The sequence below is a fragment of the Talaromyces stipitatus genome, genomic scaffold (genome assembly GCF_000003125.1).
Source record: "Talaromyces stipitatus ATCC 10500 scf_1105507295555 genomic scaffold, whole genome shotgun sequence".
Taxonomy (NCBI): Eukaryota; Fungi; Ascomycota; class Eurotiomycetes; order Eurotiales; family Trichocomaceae; genus Talaromyces; species Talaromyces stipitatus.
The window spans coordinates 1,530,260-1,545,890 of NW_002990116.1; the positions used below are offsets into that span (position 1 = coordinate 1,530,260).

The 15,631-nt window shown below is 46.5% G+C and overlaps 6 protein-coding genes across 6 annotated transcripts, besides 1 other annotated feature; 1 reads left to right on the forward strand and 5 right to left on the reverse strand.

The window, feature by feature from the left end:
* Positions 1 to 146: 146 nt before the first annotated feature.
* TSTA_116670 (ATP-dependent bile acid permease, putative) lies at positions 147 to 4,702 on the reverse strand (the record flags this gene model as incomplete). Its single annotated transcript, XM_002481825.1, has 17 exons — positions 147 to 569; positions 634 to 714; positions 775 to 967; positions 1,045 to 1,260; positions 1,525 to 1,640; positions 1,689 to 1,760; positions 1,817 to 1,928; positions 1,981 to 2,056; positions 2,170 to 2,320; positions 2,399 to 2,485; positions 2,512 to 2,725; positions 2,765 to 2,941; positions 3,212 to 3,343; positions 3,396 to 3,643; positions 3,754 to 4,236; positions 4,264 to 4,406; positions 4,454 to 4,702. 17 exons carry the CDS (start codon positions 4,700 to 4,702, stop codon positions 332 to 334), a joined length of 2,988 nt encoding a protein of 995 aa, XP_002481870.1. The 3' UTR covers positions 147 to 331.
* A 177-nt stretch (positions 4,703 to 4,879) lies between these two features.
* Positions 4,880 to 6,248, reverse strand: TSTA_116680 (WD repeat protein). The gene is made up of 4 exons (XM_002481826.1): positions 6,093 to 6,248; positions 5,693 to 6,035; positions 5,047 to 5,633; positions 4,880 to 4,983 (listed from the first exon to the last, which is right to left on the reverse strand). Exons 1-4 carry the CDS (start codon positions 6,148 to 6,150, stop codon positions 4,961 to 4,963), a joined length of 1,011 nt encoding a protein of 336 aa, XP_002481871.1. The 5' UTR covers positions 6,151 to 6,248; the 3' UTR covers positions 4,880 to 4,960.
* Positions 6,249 to 6,365: 117 nt separating this feature from the next.
* TSTA_116690 (septin) lies at positions 6,366 to 8,438 on the reverse strand. Its single transcript, XM_002481827.1, has 7 exons — positions 8,144 to 8,438; positions 8,052 to 8,065; positions 7,946 to 7,988; positions 7,728 to 7,890; positions 7,358 to 7,668; positions 6,796 to 7,304; positions 6,366 to 6,735 (listed from the first exon to the last, which is right to left on the reverse strand). Exons 1-7 carry the CDS (start codon positions 8,186 to 8,188, stop codon positions 6,672 to 6,674), a joined length of 1,149 nt encoding a protein of 382 aa, XP_002481872.1. The 5' UTR covers positions 8,189 to 8,438; the 3' UTR covers positions 6,366 to 6,671.
* Positions 8,384 to 8,419: a microsatellite.
* Positions 8,439 to 8,693: 255 nt separating the features above from the next.
* On the forward strand, positions 8,694 to 11,587 carry TSTA_116700 (small nucleolar ribonucleoprotein complex subunit (Pwp2), putative; the record flags this gene model as incomplete). Its single annotated transcript, XM_002481828.1, has 5 exons — positions 8,694 to 8,711; positions 8,796 to 8,908; positions 8,967 to 9,462; positions 9,515 to 9,756; positions 9,808 to 11,587. The coding sequence occupies 5 exons, from the start codon at positions 8,694 to 8,696 to the stop codon at positions 11,585 to 11,587; spliced, it is 2,649 nt and encodes an 882-aa protein (XP_002481873.1).
* Positions 11,489 to 13,019, reverse strand: TSTA_116710 (uncharacterized protein; the record flags this gene model as incomplete). The annotated part of the gene is made up of 4 exons (XM_002481829.1): positions 11,489 to 11,907; positions 11,979 to 12,493; positions 12,552 to 12,629; positions 12,689 to 13,019. The coding sequence occupies 4 exons, from the start codon at positions 13,017 to 13,019 to the stop codon at positions 11,860 to 11,862; spliced, it is 972 nt and encodes a 323-aa protein (XP_002481874.1). The 3' UTR covers positions 11,489 to 11,859.
* An 874-nt stretch (positions 13,020 to 13,893) lies between these two features.
* On the reverse strand, positions 13,894 to 15,603 carry TSTA_116720 (C6 transcription factor, putative; the record flags this gene model as incomplete). The annotated part of the gene is made up of 7 exons (XM_002481830.1): positions 13,894 to 13,920; positions 13,975 to 14,313; positions 14,387 to 14,542; positions 14,570 to 14,748; positions 14,833 to 14,908; positions 15,007 to 15,407; positions 15,466 to 15,603. The coding sequence occupies 7 exons, from the start codon at positions 15,601 to 15,603 to the stop codon at positions 13,908 to 13,910; spliced, it is 1,302 nt and encodes a 433-aa protein (XP_002481875.1). The 3' UTR covers positions 13,894 to 13,907.
* Positions 15,604 to 15,631: the final 28 nt, after the last annotated feature.

The following is a 15,631-nucleotide window of genomic DNA, read 5'->3' on the forward strand; positions in this document are numbered from 1 at the left end:
ATAGCCCGCCTCTGAGCGAAGCATTTCCTTGATTACTCAAGGACTATGAGATAGTTGGTGGAGTCGTATTACCACGTTGCTATGCGCGGGGATGCCATTCGCGGTCGATGTGTTAGTGCTCACTGTGTCCAAATTGATGACATCAAGGGATTTCCATCTTCATGCCATTTCTGAATTGAGTAAATAAATGTACTTCCATATTACACTTAATTAACCCTCTAGCTCATTATGGAGTACTTCCAAGGTTCATGCTCAGTTGCAGGGATATCCAGTCTGACAGAGATCATAATGCATCACCATCAAGAAGTCTAGCAAATACATTCCCACTCCTCTACAGACAGCCGCAGTCAAGTGCACCTATAATCTCTGCATCGGAATGATGTCTGCTTAGATCAGCATTTGTCCGGATACTACTGCCTTCCGGCATGAGCGTACTTTGAGGGATAGTTACGAGTCTTTCGCGTAGTATCTCACGGGGAAGGCTGGTGATGTCGATTCCGTCGATGACTAGACTACCGTGTGATATTTCTAATATCCCTAGAATTGTTGCCAGGAAAGTGCTTTTTCCGCTATAATATTATTAACGAAAGAGCCAGCGAAATGCGTTTCCCGCTCTTATTTGATTTGACGTACCTTCCTGTCCGTCCACAGATGCGTATTTTCTGGCGGGATTGCACGGTGAAAGAGATATTCCGTAGGACAACGTTTTCGGGACTAAAAACCAGAATCTTGTCTTTAGCAAGGATCCACTGGCACAATTTCGGACTTCATTACCTGTACTGAGAAGTCATTTGTCTGAACTGAATCATGCTATGACTAGGCCATTGTGCGGGGGATCCTTTCTCTTCTTTCGGCTCATCTTCTATCTCAACATTTGTTTCAAAATCCCGTACTCTTGACATAGATCCAAGGGAGATTTCGAGCTGGGTCCAGCTGGTGGTAACACTGGAAAGGCTATTGCTGAATGCTAGAGCCAGGATTCGCATTAGCAAAGCCGGAACCATGTAGCACAATTTAATCCAAAATTGAGAAGTAAGAACTTGCAAAGTATACTATTCAAAGAGACACCAATCAGGCCGTCACTAACAGAGCCCTTGATTTTGATAGCCAGACCGACGAGGGTGGCCGTCTCTGCAGCAACGATCAAATCCGGGGCCAATGTGAGCCATCTCTGGATGCAGTAAAGAAGGTAGTACGGCCTCTGTGAAGTATCCAGCAGTTTAAAATTCTTACGAAGAAACTGCTCCTGCCAATTGAATGCTTATATTGTAGCGAGTCCACTTATCATTTCCATGAAATGTGTATATAGAGGACTCTTGCTTTCGAGATCAAGGAGACGGCGTTGCCGTGACGTGCGAAGGTAGAACTTTTGCAGGAGGACGATGACGATGAGAAGGAATGGGACGGCGATTGTATGTGTCCTGATTCGCTTGCGATTAAGCCGGCTGTGGCGACAGAGGTGAATAGATCTAATTGAAGATTGGTGTTAGAATGATCCTCATGCCTCATTCAGTGATTACTTACTAGGGACGAATACAAGCATGCCAATAGGCAACTGGCCCTCGATCAGAGCAATATCTTGGCTGAACCTGTTCAAGATAACGCCACTGTCTGTGCTAGAAAGATATGATGAAGAGACTCTACTCTATTATTAGTACGTATAAAAGTAGATCTCGATGGCAACGAACCTCATCAGGGTATTTGGCAGCCTTCGGTGCAGTTTTCGTGACATCGAAGGAGATAAAGAAACAAGGATAGCCCTAGTAAACAGCTTACCACCCATATATGTCGAAGAAAGGACTCTGTTAGGCCTTACCAAACATATCCACGATTCCCAACTGAATTGATTACGGCCAATACGAGATAAACACTACCATAATGAGCTTTCTGGGCCCCGTCGTGAGTAGCCCATCGTTCCAGCCATATTTCTGGAGGCTAAAAGTCAGTTTGAATTGATACATAGAGGAAGAAATCGAATACCTACGACTGAACGTGCGCAAAAGACATGGAGAATCACGAGAAAGACATACGTGAGTATCTTTTGCCAGCCAATGGACTGCATGTAGTACATATAAACTGTAGCATCTCCCGTTGCTCGAGTGAGATCATTGATTTAATTATCCTTCAATAGCTGAGCAGCGGTCTCTTTGATAGAGGGCATCGACATACTATTCTCTCTATCTTCAGATATTTCGACTCCAGTATCACTACTAGGACTTCAAGTTCATGCGAATACCGCTGCGCGCCCCGTTTAGAGTTGTCACTTCCAACCTTCAATTGGATAGGACAAAGATGTGATCGGAATATGAGAAAAGTTTCGCTGCAGAGGTGTTAGAAGGTGCCCATACGAATAGTCATGTTTGATAGTTTTCTGTGCTTACTATCATTTGTCACCAACACAACCGCAGAATTGAGCTGCCGCAGTAGGCCATTTTCTCCTAAAAGACGAGTCATAATCAGTTTTTTGGCGGCGTTATCAAGTGCACTGAAGACATCATCTAGTAAGAAAACTTCTTCCTGGAATACAAGGCCCTGGCCAGAGCGATCCGTTGCATTTGATCACCACTTACGACAGTGCTAGAACCACTTCCAATTTTCGCTCTACCACCATTGTCCAGTAGTTTCAGGTCGTAGCCAAGAGCACATGCACGCAGAACAGTCTCATACCACTTAATGTCAATACGGTTTGTATCTTCATTCTCGTTTATGAAGCCACAAATAGCGCCTTGAATGGCAGAATTTGGAAGCCACGGAGTTTAAGCACAGTAGGCAATATTTCTAGGTGAGACTTCGATTCGACCTTTCTCACAAAATGCATGGCCAAGGGTGGCACGTATGAGCTTCTGTCGCCCCGGCTGGGTTCGGCGTCTGGAATTTGCAGGTTTCGATGGTGTTGGTAGGAACTTCTGAATTCGGTCAAAACAACCAGAAGAAGCAGCAGCTGAAGAAATGGCACTTAACAGTTTGGATACCGGATCGGTGAGAAGTGTGATGATAGACAAACTAGTCAAAGCATTGTTGTATCTGACGATTTTTCTTGAGAGGTATATATTGCAAATGTCAAAGCAGGAGCTAGGGCCCAAGGTAGATTCTGGAATTTGGATGACATTCTGCCATACAATGCTTACAATGCTCTATCGAAAGCCCTCCATTCGGCGCGTTTCTTCATTTTGCTTCTTTTGGATGATTTTCGCCAGTGCGTTGCTCCAACCCATACGCCGGACGGTCTGGATTTTGGAGAGCATCGAGGCCATGATGGCAATTCGTTGTTGTACTAAATCCACCCAGATCTTCTGGCGCCCTCCGATGTGTTTGGCGATCTTCATGCTCCCCATTCCAGAGACTAAAGTGGCTTTAGTTAAGAATATTTTCCTCAAATGAACCAACAGACTTACATATGGTCATGATCACTGGTACAAGGTTTACCCAAACAATACGAATGGATAGCAAGGTTATACCAATAACAATCTCAATAGGTAGAGCCCAGCATTCATTCAAGCTGACCAAACAGGCAGATATCCGACCAATATCTGTTGTCATCAGGGTAATAGCAGCCGAGCGATCATCAAGACTCCCGTCTGAAATACTGAGTCTATGCTCATAGACCAACGAAGCGATCGCGCCCCTGAACATGGCAATAAAGCTATATATCATGGTGAGTGTAATGCAAATTCAAAATGGCGAGGCCTAGATATATAAGTACTGTGGCACCTAAGAGTCCATATCCTTTATTCTCGGAGTCCTGGCTCTCACCGAGGCCAGTCAAGCAGAGAAGATATCAGAAACAGCTGGGCGAATGTGAATCCAATTAAGCACAAACGTGGAAAGACTGCCGAAAGCAATGGCCACCACAATGCTTTGCAAATGGCTATAGGCACTTCAAAGCGCCTCTCTGGCCTTTTGCGCCGCTGCCACGCATATTTGGCTTTGTGACTTTGGCCAGTGGACTGCAGGTTCTTATCCAACCCATCCAAATCATTCAGTGTGAGAACTGACTTGAACCCGGCAAGGAATAGTTTAGAATGCTTGAAAATTCCACTAGTAGATTCTGGTGGAAGATTGCGATATTCCCTATGCAAATATCGTCGTTTTCCTGTGCTTTCAATGGGGAAGAATGTAGCCTTCAATCCTACACTCGCGGTGAATGCGGTGGCAATAGACTCGTTCCTGCCCTGAAGGGCCCATAAAGTCCTCGCTTGAGATATATCAAAAAGGGAAGACAACAGCGGATAGGCACTGAGGAGAGAAGCTGGCCTCACTTACCGGGTGTCTTCAGTCCAGGAAAGAATCACAAGCTGAACATTCAGGACCACTGAGGGTATGGTAGCCCTTGTGCGCGGCACGGTGGTATATGCCCAAAGAACGAGCAGCGCTAGGTGTACAGCTGCAAACCCGGCCGCAATAACCTGCCCCATTGTTTAGCAAGTATTCTCTGAGTTCATGTGGCCTGTACGAAAGACTCCTTACCAAATTTTGTAATTCGGACTGCATTGTATCGCGTCCGAAAATTTTTCCTAAGTAGATATCTTATCCGGAGAGGCGGGATAATCAGAAGAATGGTAGCTGGGGGAATGCTTAATATGCTCTGTTCAAACAACAATGTAAAGTCGAAGCCATCGCGGTACCCAGTGCCGACAGCAGGGCCGAAGACATTGTCGACCCCTGGCGAAGAGTTGGAAGGCATGTGACATTTACTACGCATCAATAACTCGGAAATTCCGTGTGTTCATGGTTGTTTCCTTGTTGAGTGAAGAGAGTTATAAATGAAGAGAAGTCATTACCTTCTGGCAGGTATCGTGGCTAGCTCTTTTGTTATCAGGATCTCCTTCCTCCCCGACTAGAATGTCCTGTTCGATTATCTGTATATATGCACTTCTACATTACGCTTGGCTGGACGGTGATATATCCGCTGGCTATTGTTGACAATATTGGGTAATCTCTCAAAATTCGATTATACGCATCAGCTGTAGATTTTCACCGTGCCTTGGTAAGACGATTAGCTGTCTGTAGTTGATAAAGGATGGGAAATCGTGGATACAAACTCACCATCAGCACAGGCACCGGCCCAACACTGGCCCTTTTCATTCCATGCGACGCAACTGATCACCTTGACGCCTTCCCCAGCTGGTATAGTCGCAATAATGTCGCCAGTAAGAACATTCCACGCAAACACAAACGCTTGACTCGTGTTTTCCTTGCTCTCCATATCTGCAGTTTCACTTCCGCTCAAGACAACGGCATCTCCCTTGGCGAACACAGAGCGGATTCGGAGCGATTTATTCATGTATTTTTCTCCAAACTTGCCGACTTGTGATTCACCACCGTAGGCCTTGAGTAGTTTACCATCTGTACGATCCAGCATCCGGATCTTGCCGTCCAAGCTGGAAACGAGCACGGCATTACCGTCGGCGGAACATCTTACGCTCGTGACAGGGTGTGCGATAACGTCTACCGTGGTACGTCCCATACGCAGATCGTAGATTCGGACTCGTCCATCGTAACTTCCGCTAGCGATTGAGTAGGTGGGCATATGAACGTGCAATGAAGACACGGTATCGGAAGCCTCAGTCAAGGTTTGAATGGGCTTATACGCGTTGGATTTCGCGTCCCATAAATTGATCGTAGTATCTGCGCTACCTTGACACACATATAAACTCAGTTCGCAGTTCATGCGATTGCGTATAGAAGTCACCTACCTGAGACGACAATCGAATCTCCTTCGCCCGCAAATTGCACGGCTTCAACACGGCTCGAATGGCCCGTCCATCTCCTCACAGTAGACCCTTGCTCAACATCCCAAAGAAAGACTTGTCGATCTCCTCCTACACTGGAGAAGCGCGCATTATCCGAACTGACGGCGATATCAAGTACCGAGTAACCATGCGCCTCGTACTTCTGAATGGGTCGCGTGGTTTCGACGAGTGAGTGGGTATCGGAGCTAGGAAGAGCTCGAGACAGGTGTATAGCTCGGTCGGTTGAGCCGGTCAGGACATATGTTCCTGGATAACTCGAGAATATCACCGTGTTGACGGGGCCTGAAAGCGAACTATTAGTGGTGGGAGCTGATTGCTGGTTCCTGCGAGTTGACTTACCACTGTGAGTTTTGAGTGTATGGGCGTGGCGAGTTGGGAATTTCCGGCTGATTGACATCCGGAGAATAATTAGATAGTGTCAGGATTTCCGTTATACGTACATAGCTTTTAAAGGTCCAACTGACGTCGTGTGATGGGATAGTCGGAATGAGCCTTAAGGTTAAAAAAGACAGTTGCGGGAAGAAATATGCTTACCGGAGCTTAGACCATCTGATTGCAGTCAAGCTTCCAAAGCTTTCAAAGCTAGATATATTTATTCACTTCAAAGTTTCTCATGAAAAATATTAAATAACTTGTATTGGCAAGCTATCACTTAAAGGAAAGGATATTATATAGGACGCAAGAAACCATTACTCAACGACATTATGAGGCAAAAAGAATCACCGACTCACCCAGGTCCGGGATTTGTCTGGCCCAGGATAACGAGTACTTTTTGTTCGCTCACTCGGGATAAAACCAAAGAAATAGTAGGGGTAGTCTCAAATACGAAATGAAAGGCATGCAGTCCGCATAATTCTTAGTAAGCCGTCACCAACGGCCCAGACATATTCTCGAATTTTGGTATCACTCCCCAGACCTCTAACGACGACCGCTTCGAGCGGAACCTTGCATCTGTTCCAATTCTTGTTCGAGTTGCTTGATACTAGTGACAGTTAGCAGTATTCTTGGTAATCTGATTAGAAGGGGAAAAAAAATGACATACGCTGCATGGGTCGCCTCCAAATCCTTGTTGAGGCGGTCGCGCTCGGAGATAAGCTTTTGCTCCCATTGTCTGAACCGCTGTTCTTCGACCTTGACTTGCTCGGTGAAACGCTTGCGAAGGTTCTCTTCCTCCTCCTTGAACTTGGGGTTATCCAATTTGCGAGGTCGAGCCTCTCCGAACTTCCTTGTCTCCATCTGCTGGGCACGGTACGCTTCATAGTGAGATTCCTCGGTGGTGTGGATGAGGTCAAGCATGTGAGTTCGGATAAGAATGGATCGAAGTTTCTTGAAGTCGCAGTGGTCCTCGTTCTCGACTTCGGCGACACCCCAGGCGTACTGACGACCCTTCACGACTTTACCCTCGTTGTTCTTGACGTCTTTCTCAGAGCCAATGACGGCAAACGGCATGGCAGCAGACAAGCTACGGGCGTGGGCGGCAGCGTGTTCATCGTCCTCCTCGACGGGCGGTTGATAGATCTGGATACCTTGAGATGCAACAACAGCACGAACCTAGACGCCATCAGTAAGAGTCGCGAACACAGAGATATCTTCAGCAAACGCACCCGCTGCTTGAAACGAGCCAAATCGGATGCGCTGAGGGTGTCGGCCTTGGCAATGACAGGAATCAAGTTCACACGGGAGCTCAAGCGCTTCATGACTTCAATGTCGAGGGGTTTCAAGGTGTGGCCGGTAGGACGAATAAAGTAGAGGCAGGCATGAACGCGGAGATCGATCTTGTCTGTTCGGCGGGGTTGTTGCTCTTGCAACATATATGACTCGTGTTGGTCATCCAGGAATTCGATAATGGGTTGCCATGAATCGCGGTTGTTGACATAGTCACCAAAACCAGGAGTGTCAATAACAGTGAGACGGACTAAAATGCCAGGTTAAGTATATGACACGACCGAGCATATCCATGGTGATGTGTGATACCTTTGAAAAACTTCTCCTCCAATTCTGCCTTGGTGATCTCAATCTCAACGGTCTTATCGATTTGTTTGGCGTGCCGCTTCTTGTGGTCGGCGTAGTTCTTGATCGTAGTCGAGAAAAGTGTATTGATGAATGTAGTCTTTCCTAAACCCGACTCACCAGCAACCTGTATTTCTGTTGGTAAACGTTCTTTCGCAATTGTGTCAATCAGTAAGACGCACCATAATTGTGAAAGCCGCTCCTCGTTTTGCGACAATTTTATGACTGCGAAGTTCCATCAATATGAGTTCCAATCCTCAGGAGTTGATAACCATGCAATTGACATACCGCTGGTTGGGGAGCTAGATCAACGAATTGCGTTAGCTAATGCTCATATACATTATACATTGGCAACTGTGAACAGAGGTGTCATCACTTACATTGGCAATGCCAATTGGCGAAGCAGTCTCAGTTGAAGTAGCCATTATTCACAGTTGATTGTGTTTCGAGAAACCGAATGGAAGTGAATACAGAGACTTTGTTCAGGCCAGACAACCCAAGCCAAAGGATGATTAGGAGCAGGAGTGGAAAGCGATGAGAAACAAACAAGTAGAGGAAAGGGGATGGACCGAAGGAGACTAGTTAGGAGACTAGCTGCTGGCTGCTGATCCAGAATCTGTTCTGTCTGTTCTGTCTGTCTGTCTGTCTGTCTGTCTCAGTGTTGTTGTTGGACTTGGAGCCCCTGAACTGGCACGGTGGGGCAGCTCACTAAGGTTGTACGCAGCTGGAGCCAATCACAGCGTACAGAGCTAGGTTACTTCGGGAAGGCACAGGCCCCGGATCGCACCTTCCCGAACTAGGCTTAGTTGCGCTCTCGGAACGGATTAACTGTTGCTTATCGTTCCGAGGCCGAAGAAAAGCTTCAAAAAATTGAAATCTTGTACAAGGTTGAAGCTTACCGGGGGATACTCTCATGCACATACAGGCACAATGAAGACGGATTTCAAGGTATGATATACGCTGGCCTTTCGCCGTACTTACTTCAATGTTATGCAATGACCGCTGTTGCTAACTTCTCACTTGACTTTCTAGTTTTCCAATCTTTTGGGAACTGTTTACCGCAAGGGAAATCTACTCTTTACTCCCGACGGTACCTGCCTCTTGTCGCCAGTGGGCAACAGAGTCACTGTTTTTGATCTAGTCAAGTATATCCATCCTTCTAAACGGGGAGAGTGTTATATTTTCTAACATTGTATGATCTAGCAACAAATCATATACCCTTCCTCTGTTCCATCGCAAGAACATTGTTCGGCTCGACCTCAATCCTCAAGGCAATCTACTTCTCACCGTTGACGAAGATGGGCGTGCTATCTTAACCAATTTCAAACGACGCATTGTTATATATCATATTTCATTCAAGGGCCCAGCTGATGCGCTCAAATTCTCTCCGTCTGGCCAGCATTTCGCCGTGGGCATTGGACGGCGGCTGCAGCTATGGCAAACCCCCTCAGTCCCCGGAACCGACGCTGGTGGAGACTTAGAATACGCGCCATTCGTTCTGCATAGGGAACTTACGGGGCATTTTGATACGATTCAAAACATTGAGTGGTCGAGCGATTCTCGTTTCATCCTTACATCGTCCAAGGACTTAACAGCGCGGGTATGGAGTTTGGACCCGCAAGACGGATTCGAGCCGACAACTCTGGCGGGACATCGGCAGGGAGTCAAGGCGGCATTTTTTACTGCAGATCAAGAAGCTGTAAGATATAGATTTTCCAAGTTGCCCTGACGTCCTACTGACTCTTTAATAGATTTATACTGTGAGCGAGGACGGCGCACTTTTCCGATGGGAATATACCACGAAAAGACTAGAAGATGAGGTAGACGGTGAAGAGCGCTGGCGGATTATGAGAAAAGACTTTTTTCTCCAGAATGACGCCAAACTGAAGTGCGCTTCTTTTCATGCACAGTCTAACCTACTAGTGGTTGGTTTCTCAAACGGCATTTTTGGACTCTATGAATTGCCAGACTTTAACAATATTCATACATTGAGGTAAGCTCCCTTCAACGAGGTCATTAGCTTACATATACTAATATTCTACAGCGTTTCACAAAGTAATATTGATTTTGTCACCATAAACAAGTCTGGCGAGTGGTTGGCATTCGGATCGTCTAAATTCGGCCAGCTCCTCGTGTGGGAGTGGCAGTCTGAATCATATATACTCAAGCAACAGGGACATTTGGACTCGCTAAATTCTTTGGTTTACTCGGCAGACGGACAGCGAGTGATTACCACAGCTGATGACGGCAAGATCAAAGTGTGGGATACCTCGTCCGGATTCTGTATTGTAACATTTACAGAACATACCGGCGCCGTCACGGACTGCAAATTCTCGAAAAAGGGAAACGTTCTGTATACAGCCTCATTGGATGGATCAGTCAGAGCCTGGGACCTGATAAGATATCGCAATTTCCGAACATTTACAGCTCCTTCTAGGCTTGGGTTCACTTCTCTCGCTGTTGATCCAAGCGGAGAAGTGGTTTGCGCCGGCTCTCAAGATTCCTTCGATATCCATGTCTGGTCCGTGCAGACTGGTCAATTACTCGAACAACTCGCCGGGCACGAAGGGCCAGTTGTGTCGCTCGCTTTTGCTGCAGATGGCAGTAACCTGGTTAGTGGTAGCTGGGACCGCACTGTCCGGATATGGAGTATATTTGGTCGATCGCAAACTAGCGAGCCATTGCAATTGCAATCCGATGTTTTGAGTGTCGATATGCGCCCTGACGGGAAGCAAATAGCTGCATCAAGTCTTGACGGACAACTCAGCTTTTGGAACGTATTCGATGCTGTTCAAGAAAGTGCTATAGAAGGGCGTCGTGATGTTTCTGGAGGTAGAAAAATATCTGATCGACGGACAGCCGCCAATGTGGAGGGCACAAAGTCATTTACGAAGATTACGTACAGTGCCGATGGCACTTGCTTGCTAGCTGGAGGCAACAGCAAATACATTTGCCTGTATGACGTGACTACTGGCTCGCTGGTCAAGAAGTATACTGTGTCCGTGAACATGTCCATTGATGGCACTCAAGAATACTTGAACAGTAAGGATTTGACCGAAGCCGGACCTCGTGGCCTGCTTGATGAAGCAGGGGAGGCGTCTGATCTCGAAGGTCGTATTGATCGTAGCCTGCCAGGCGCGAAACGTGGCGATGCTGGGGCGAGAAATACAAAGCCAGAGGTCCGAGTCTCCGCTGTCTCATTTGCGCCAACTGGCCGATCGTTTTGTGCGGCGACGACGGAAGGACTTTTAATCTATAGTCTTGATACGGAGTTCGTCTTTGATCCGTTCGACTTGGATATAGACATCACCCCAGATTCCATCTTGGATACGCTACAGGACGCCAAAAAGTCGTCGCATGCCACTTCCACCGATGATGCATCGTTCCTCAAAGCTTTAATTATGGCGTTCCGTCTGAACGAAGCACCACTCATCCGCACCGTATACGAGAGCATTCCTTATCGTGATATTTCTCATATCGTGCGCTCCATTCCTCAGGCATATCTTCCGAGATTCATTCGATTCATTGCGCACTCAACAGAGGAGACCCCACATTTCGAATTCAACTTGCTCTGGATTGAGTCTATTCTCAGTGTACACGGCCGATACCTGAAGGAGCATAATGGTCAATTAGCACCGGAACTGCGCGCTTTACAGCGGGTTCTGGATGACTTTAGGGACAGCCTCAAGCGTCTTACAGAGAAGAATGTGTATGGGTTGAATTATTTGCTGTCTAAACCGGTTCTTGCTTCCAAGAAGGCCAATAATACGCTAAGGATCAATGAGAGTGCGCCTGTTGATCAAGAAATGATCGAAATAGAATAAAAAAGAGACCTGCAGGGGCCTTGTTTGACTCCGGCAGACCAGCTTAGCGTTTGGTCGGCTGCTGGTCCCACTATTTGAGACATATTTGCATACTTTTGGCGGGCGTATCGGGTAAGTCATGATACTGGGGTATATTCAAAAGTTTTATTCGCACAATATCTTCTCATTGCATCGTTCGTGGTATCTTTCTTTCAATGTACATAATTTCATGTGGTATGAGTCACATGTCTCAATCATCAATGCAGATGACTATTTAACCATTCAAGACGTTTTCACATTATGGCAATAGCATTTGGTGGACTGGCGACGCCTCCGGGGACCTATGAACGACGAATACTCAGGTCAAACGATGGTATACAGGAGAGGATTGGATGGTTAGGAATCAACTCACATTCAATGGCACGCTGGAAAAGAAAAACGTCCATCTCTTCTTCTTTGCACAATAACTGGCAAGCTTTTCCAGATAAAACATCTCACCCAACGGCATTCCCCATCCAGCCAAACACCACTGATGCAAGGACCACTCCGGAGGAACCTGAGGACCATCTACAGGTGACGACTCAACTGCAACCGCATCGCTAGCTATGGCAGCAAACTGGTTCTCCCATATCCATCGTAAAGTGGCTTCGCTAGATTCGATACCCGCGAATCGTGAGATGGCTCGTTGGCCGAGGGCAAGACCCTCTTCGGCGGATAGTTGTTCGTATGCCTTTGTGAATCCCACACGAATGAAGAGAATGTCACCTAGTCGGAATGAAACTTGTTGCTCTTCTGCAACCTTTTTGACAAGGTCGAGAGGGATTACTGTGCTTTCGAAGGGAGGAAAAGTGACGTTGTTCTTTTCGGCGTAAGAGGCGACGTCGATTAAGACGCCGCGTCCAACGATGCCGCCATTATCGACCCATGCTTCATTCGATTCGAAATCAGTGATTCCATTTCAAGGAGCTTACGGGTTATTGCTTACAGTCAATTCCAAGAACATCAGTCGTCTCAATGGTTTCTTGTGAAGTCCCATTATAAAAGAGCTTGTGTGCCTGGTTTGCTATATCGCTTCGAAGTCAGTTGCGCTTCTGTTTCTGCAATGCGTCCGGAAAACCGAACCATAATGCCTAAACCCATCCCACTGGGTGCTAGACTGTGTATTAAACACCAAAACATCATCGTTCACTGCCCTTGGCACTTTGTGGTGAATCTTCTTCTCGAACGACTCTCTTCCAAATGCTGGTTTGTGTAGAGCGTTGAGCTTCCAGTCCAATGCGAAACGGGCTCCTTCTCTGATTTCTTCAGCTGCACTTTGCTTAATCACATCTGGGGTGAGCAGGTTGAGCATGCCTAGGTGGTTGTCCTTTCCGAAGAGGCCCCAGGCGTTACCTTTTGGGCCTGAGGGGTCAAGGGTCAGGTTGTCAAATGAGGGGATCTTGACTGAAGACATGCTTTTAGATCCGTCTCATGTAGCTGCAGTGGCACGTCTTTCGTGCTGCTCACTGTATAATATTCGGTATCACGGGGGATACTGATGGTGATTGAGTTGATTCCACTACGGAACGCGGGGTATAAGTTTACAACAAGCGAGGGAGGTTGATCTACAGATATTTATTATTACAGGTGATATTTCAAGGTTGTTTGAGCATACCCCAGCTCGTTCGGCAACCATGGGGTCATGAAGCGGGGAGAAACCACCTCAATGAATGCATTGAGGGGATAAATATCCGCATCGGCTTTCCTTCCGAGATGAAGAACTCATATATAAAACAATACGAGAATTTTGGAACTCTCTATTTCACGATCAGTGACTATCTCCTGGCCGTGTGTTTTCATTCAAGTTCATCTTGTCCCACTTATCCAAAAATCCATCCATTTCTACGTCATCTCCTTCTCGATCCTGAAAAGTTGACGAGAAATTAGGGTAGAGGCTTTTAAATTGAGTTCGATGTTTCCTCTCCCAATCCTTCTCTGTGAAGTCAATGAAAACTGTACGGGCTTCTTCTGGTAGAGACACATTCATCTTTGCAGCATTAAGTTGTACCATCCGTAGTATACCTTTACTCAACATCCAGCGTTGGGCACATGCACGCGTGACGACGCATAGTTCCGTGAAGGCTTTTCTGTTGTTTTCGTTGTCAAGAGCTTCGAGTAAGACAAAGAGACTGACGCTGAGCCAGTGGATCATAGTTGGAGACATGCGTTGCCATTTGGTGCGGTGTAGGTTGACCATATCCAGGACTCTAAGTGCCGCTTTAATGCGTATGTCTTGGATATCTATCTCATCCAGTTCCACGCCGTGTGACCTAACGAAGCCGAAAATTTGCATTATGATTGTTTATTCCTGCATACTAGATGTCGTCCCGGTCAGTCAACCCGACTGATATTTGGGTGGTCACACTTACTGCAAGTATAGTGTTTGAGGCACCGAGGCAGACTCAGCCTGGACACATGTCGGTAGATCTTTTTTCCAGTTCTGCAGCTCCTTGTAGAAATTCGTGACTTTTGTGGCCATATCTGATCCAAGTTGCTCCTCTTTATTGCACATCCATTTTCCGATTTGGCTGACAATAATTATCAAATCGGACCATCCATGTGAGATGCAAGATATATGCCCCGGAACTGGTTGCGATTGTCTTGGATAGGGAGACCAGACATCCCACTTGGTGTTGTGGCTAGATTTTGGTCGTGGATATCGAGGTAATGGTTTGGCTTCATATCGCATCAGAGAGACGGAGTAAGTGCTAGATAAGAGTTGGTTGGTTCTTCTTTGACCATGCATCAATCACGGAGAGGGCCATAGGTTAGGTTACATACGTGATCATATTGAAGATACCCCAGAGAGCGTAACTGATGGAATCATTTCCATTTTCCATATTGCCTTTCAGTACCGAATTTTCGTACTCTTGAGCAGCACGTATGGTCATTCCAAGATACATCCAGCCTGAACGATCCTTGCCAATAATAGACATCCTGTCACAGCGTTAGAAGACGATATACCTCTGTAGCGAGAATTGATCAACGTAGACCACGCTCAGTATTGTCAAGCCCTGAATTGTGGGAAGGGTTGCGAAGTCGTCCATTGTGAAAAGCTGTCTTCTTGCTTCGATGAGAAACTTTTCGCCCCGAGTTGCTGCATCATCCCGATCAGTGAACACTTCGACATAGTCGCTTAGAGCCTATTGATATATGAAATTATACAGTCAGCTCAACAATACTAACCTACCTGTACAACCTTCGAATCCTAGGCATCCAATACTTACACTTGCTTCAGCAAGAATGGCGTTGACTAAGAAAGGAGAACAGTACTCGCAATCTAGCTGGCCAGCTTGCATGTCCCTAATGAATATTTCGCGATGTATATAATTATAAAATGGATTGTTCCATGTATACCACAAGGAGATCAAGTGAGAAACCAATTCACTATCATCAGTCACCGTGACCCAGGGTTTTGCAGGACAGGAATATCCGACAACCTTTGAACATCCATTATACTCCTCATCTCACGAGCCCGAACGCTTCTCGACTCCTGGATTTCTTGCTGAAGTCTCTCGAGTTCCGGTGTCTGTTCGATATGTGCTTCTCGAACTTGTGCATCTATATACGCTCTGATCTCGCCGAGCGAACCATGGCCCCTAATCAAACTCAATAGTTGTTCCACGTAGGTGTTTTTGCCATCACGCATACTGGCAACCAGATCCAGTAGAAGATCTCGATCCTTTTCCAAATCGTCGATTGTTCGTTTGATTGCTATTTTGCGACGACCATCTTGTGTCTCGTCAACGACGCACTCGATACCATTTCGAACACAACTTTCGCACGGTGGACCGCCAGAACACTATTATTTTCCTCTTGTCAATAGGCAATGAAATAGCGAGTTACGCGAACCCCCATACCTTGATCTTCTTGACCTTGCAGGCTTCACACGCAGTGGATTTTTGATTTCGTCTTTGGGATGAGACGCGCCTGGGCGGAAATTCCGTGGGCCATCGTGAAGCTAAGGCTGGATCTTGTGTCGGTGTGGTTTTCGACATTGGTTAACGTGCCTGAGAGTTCGCTGCC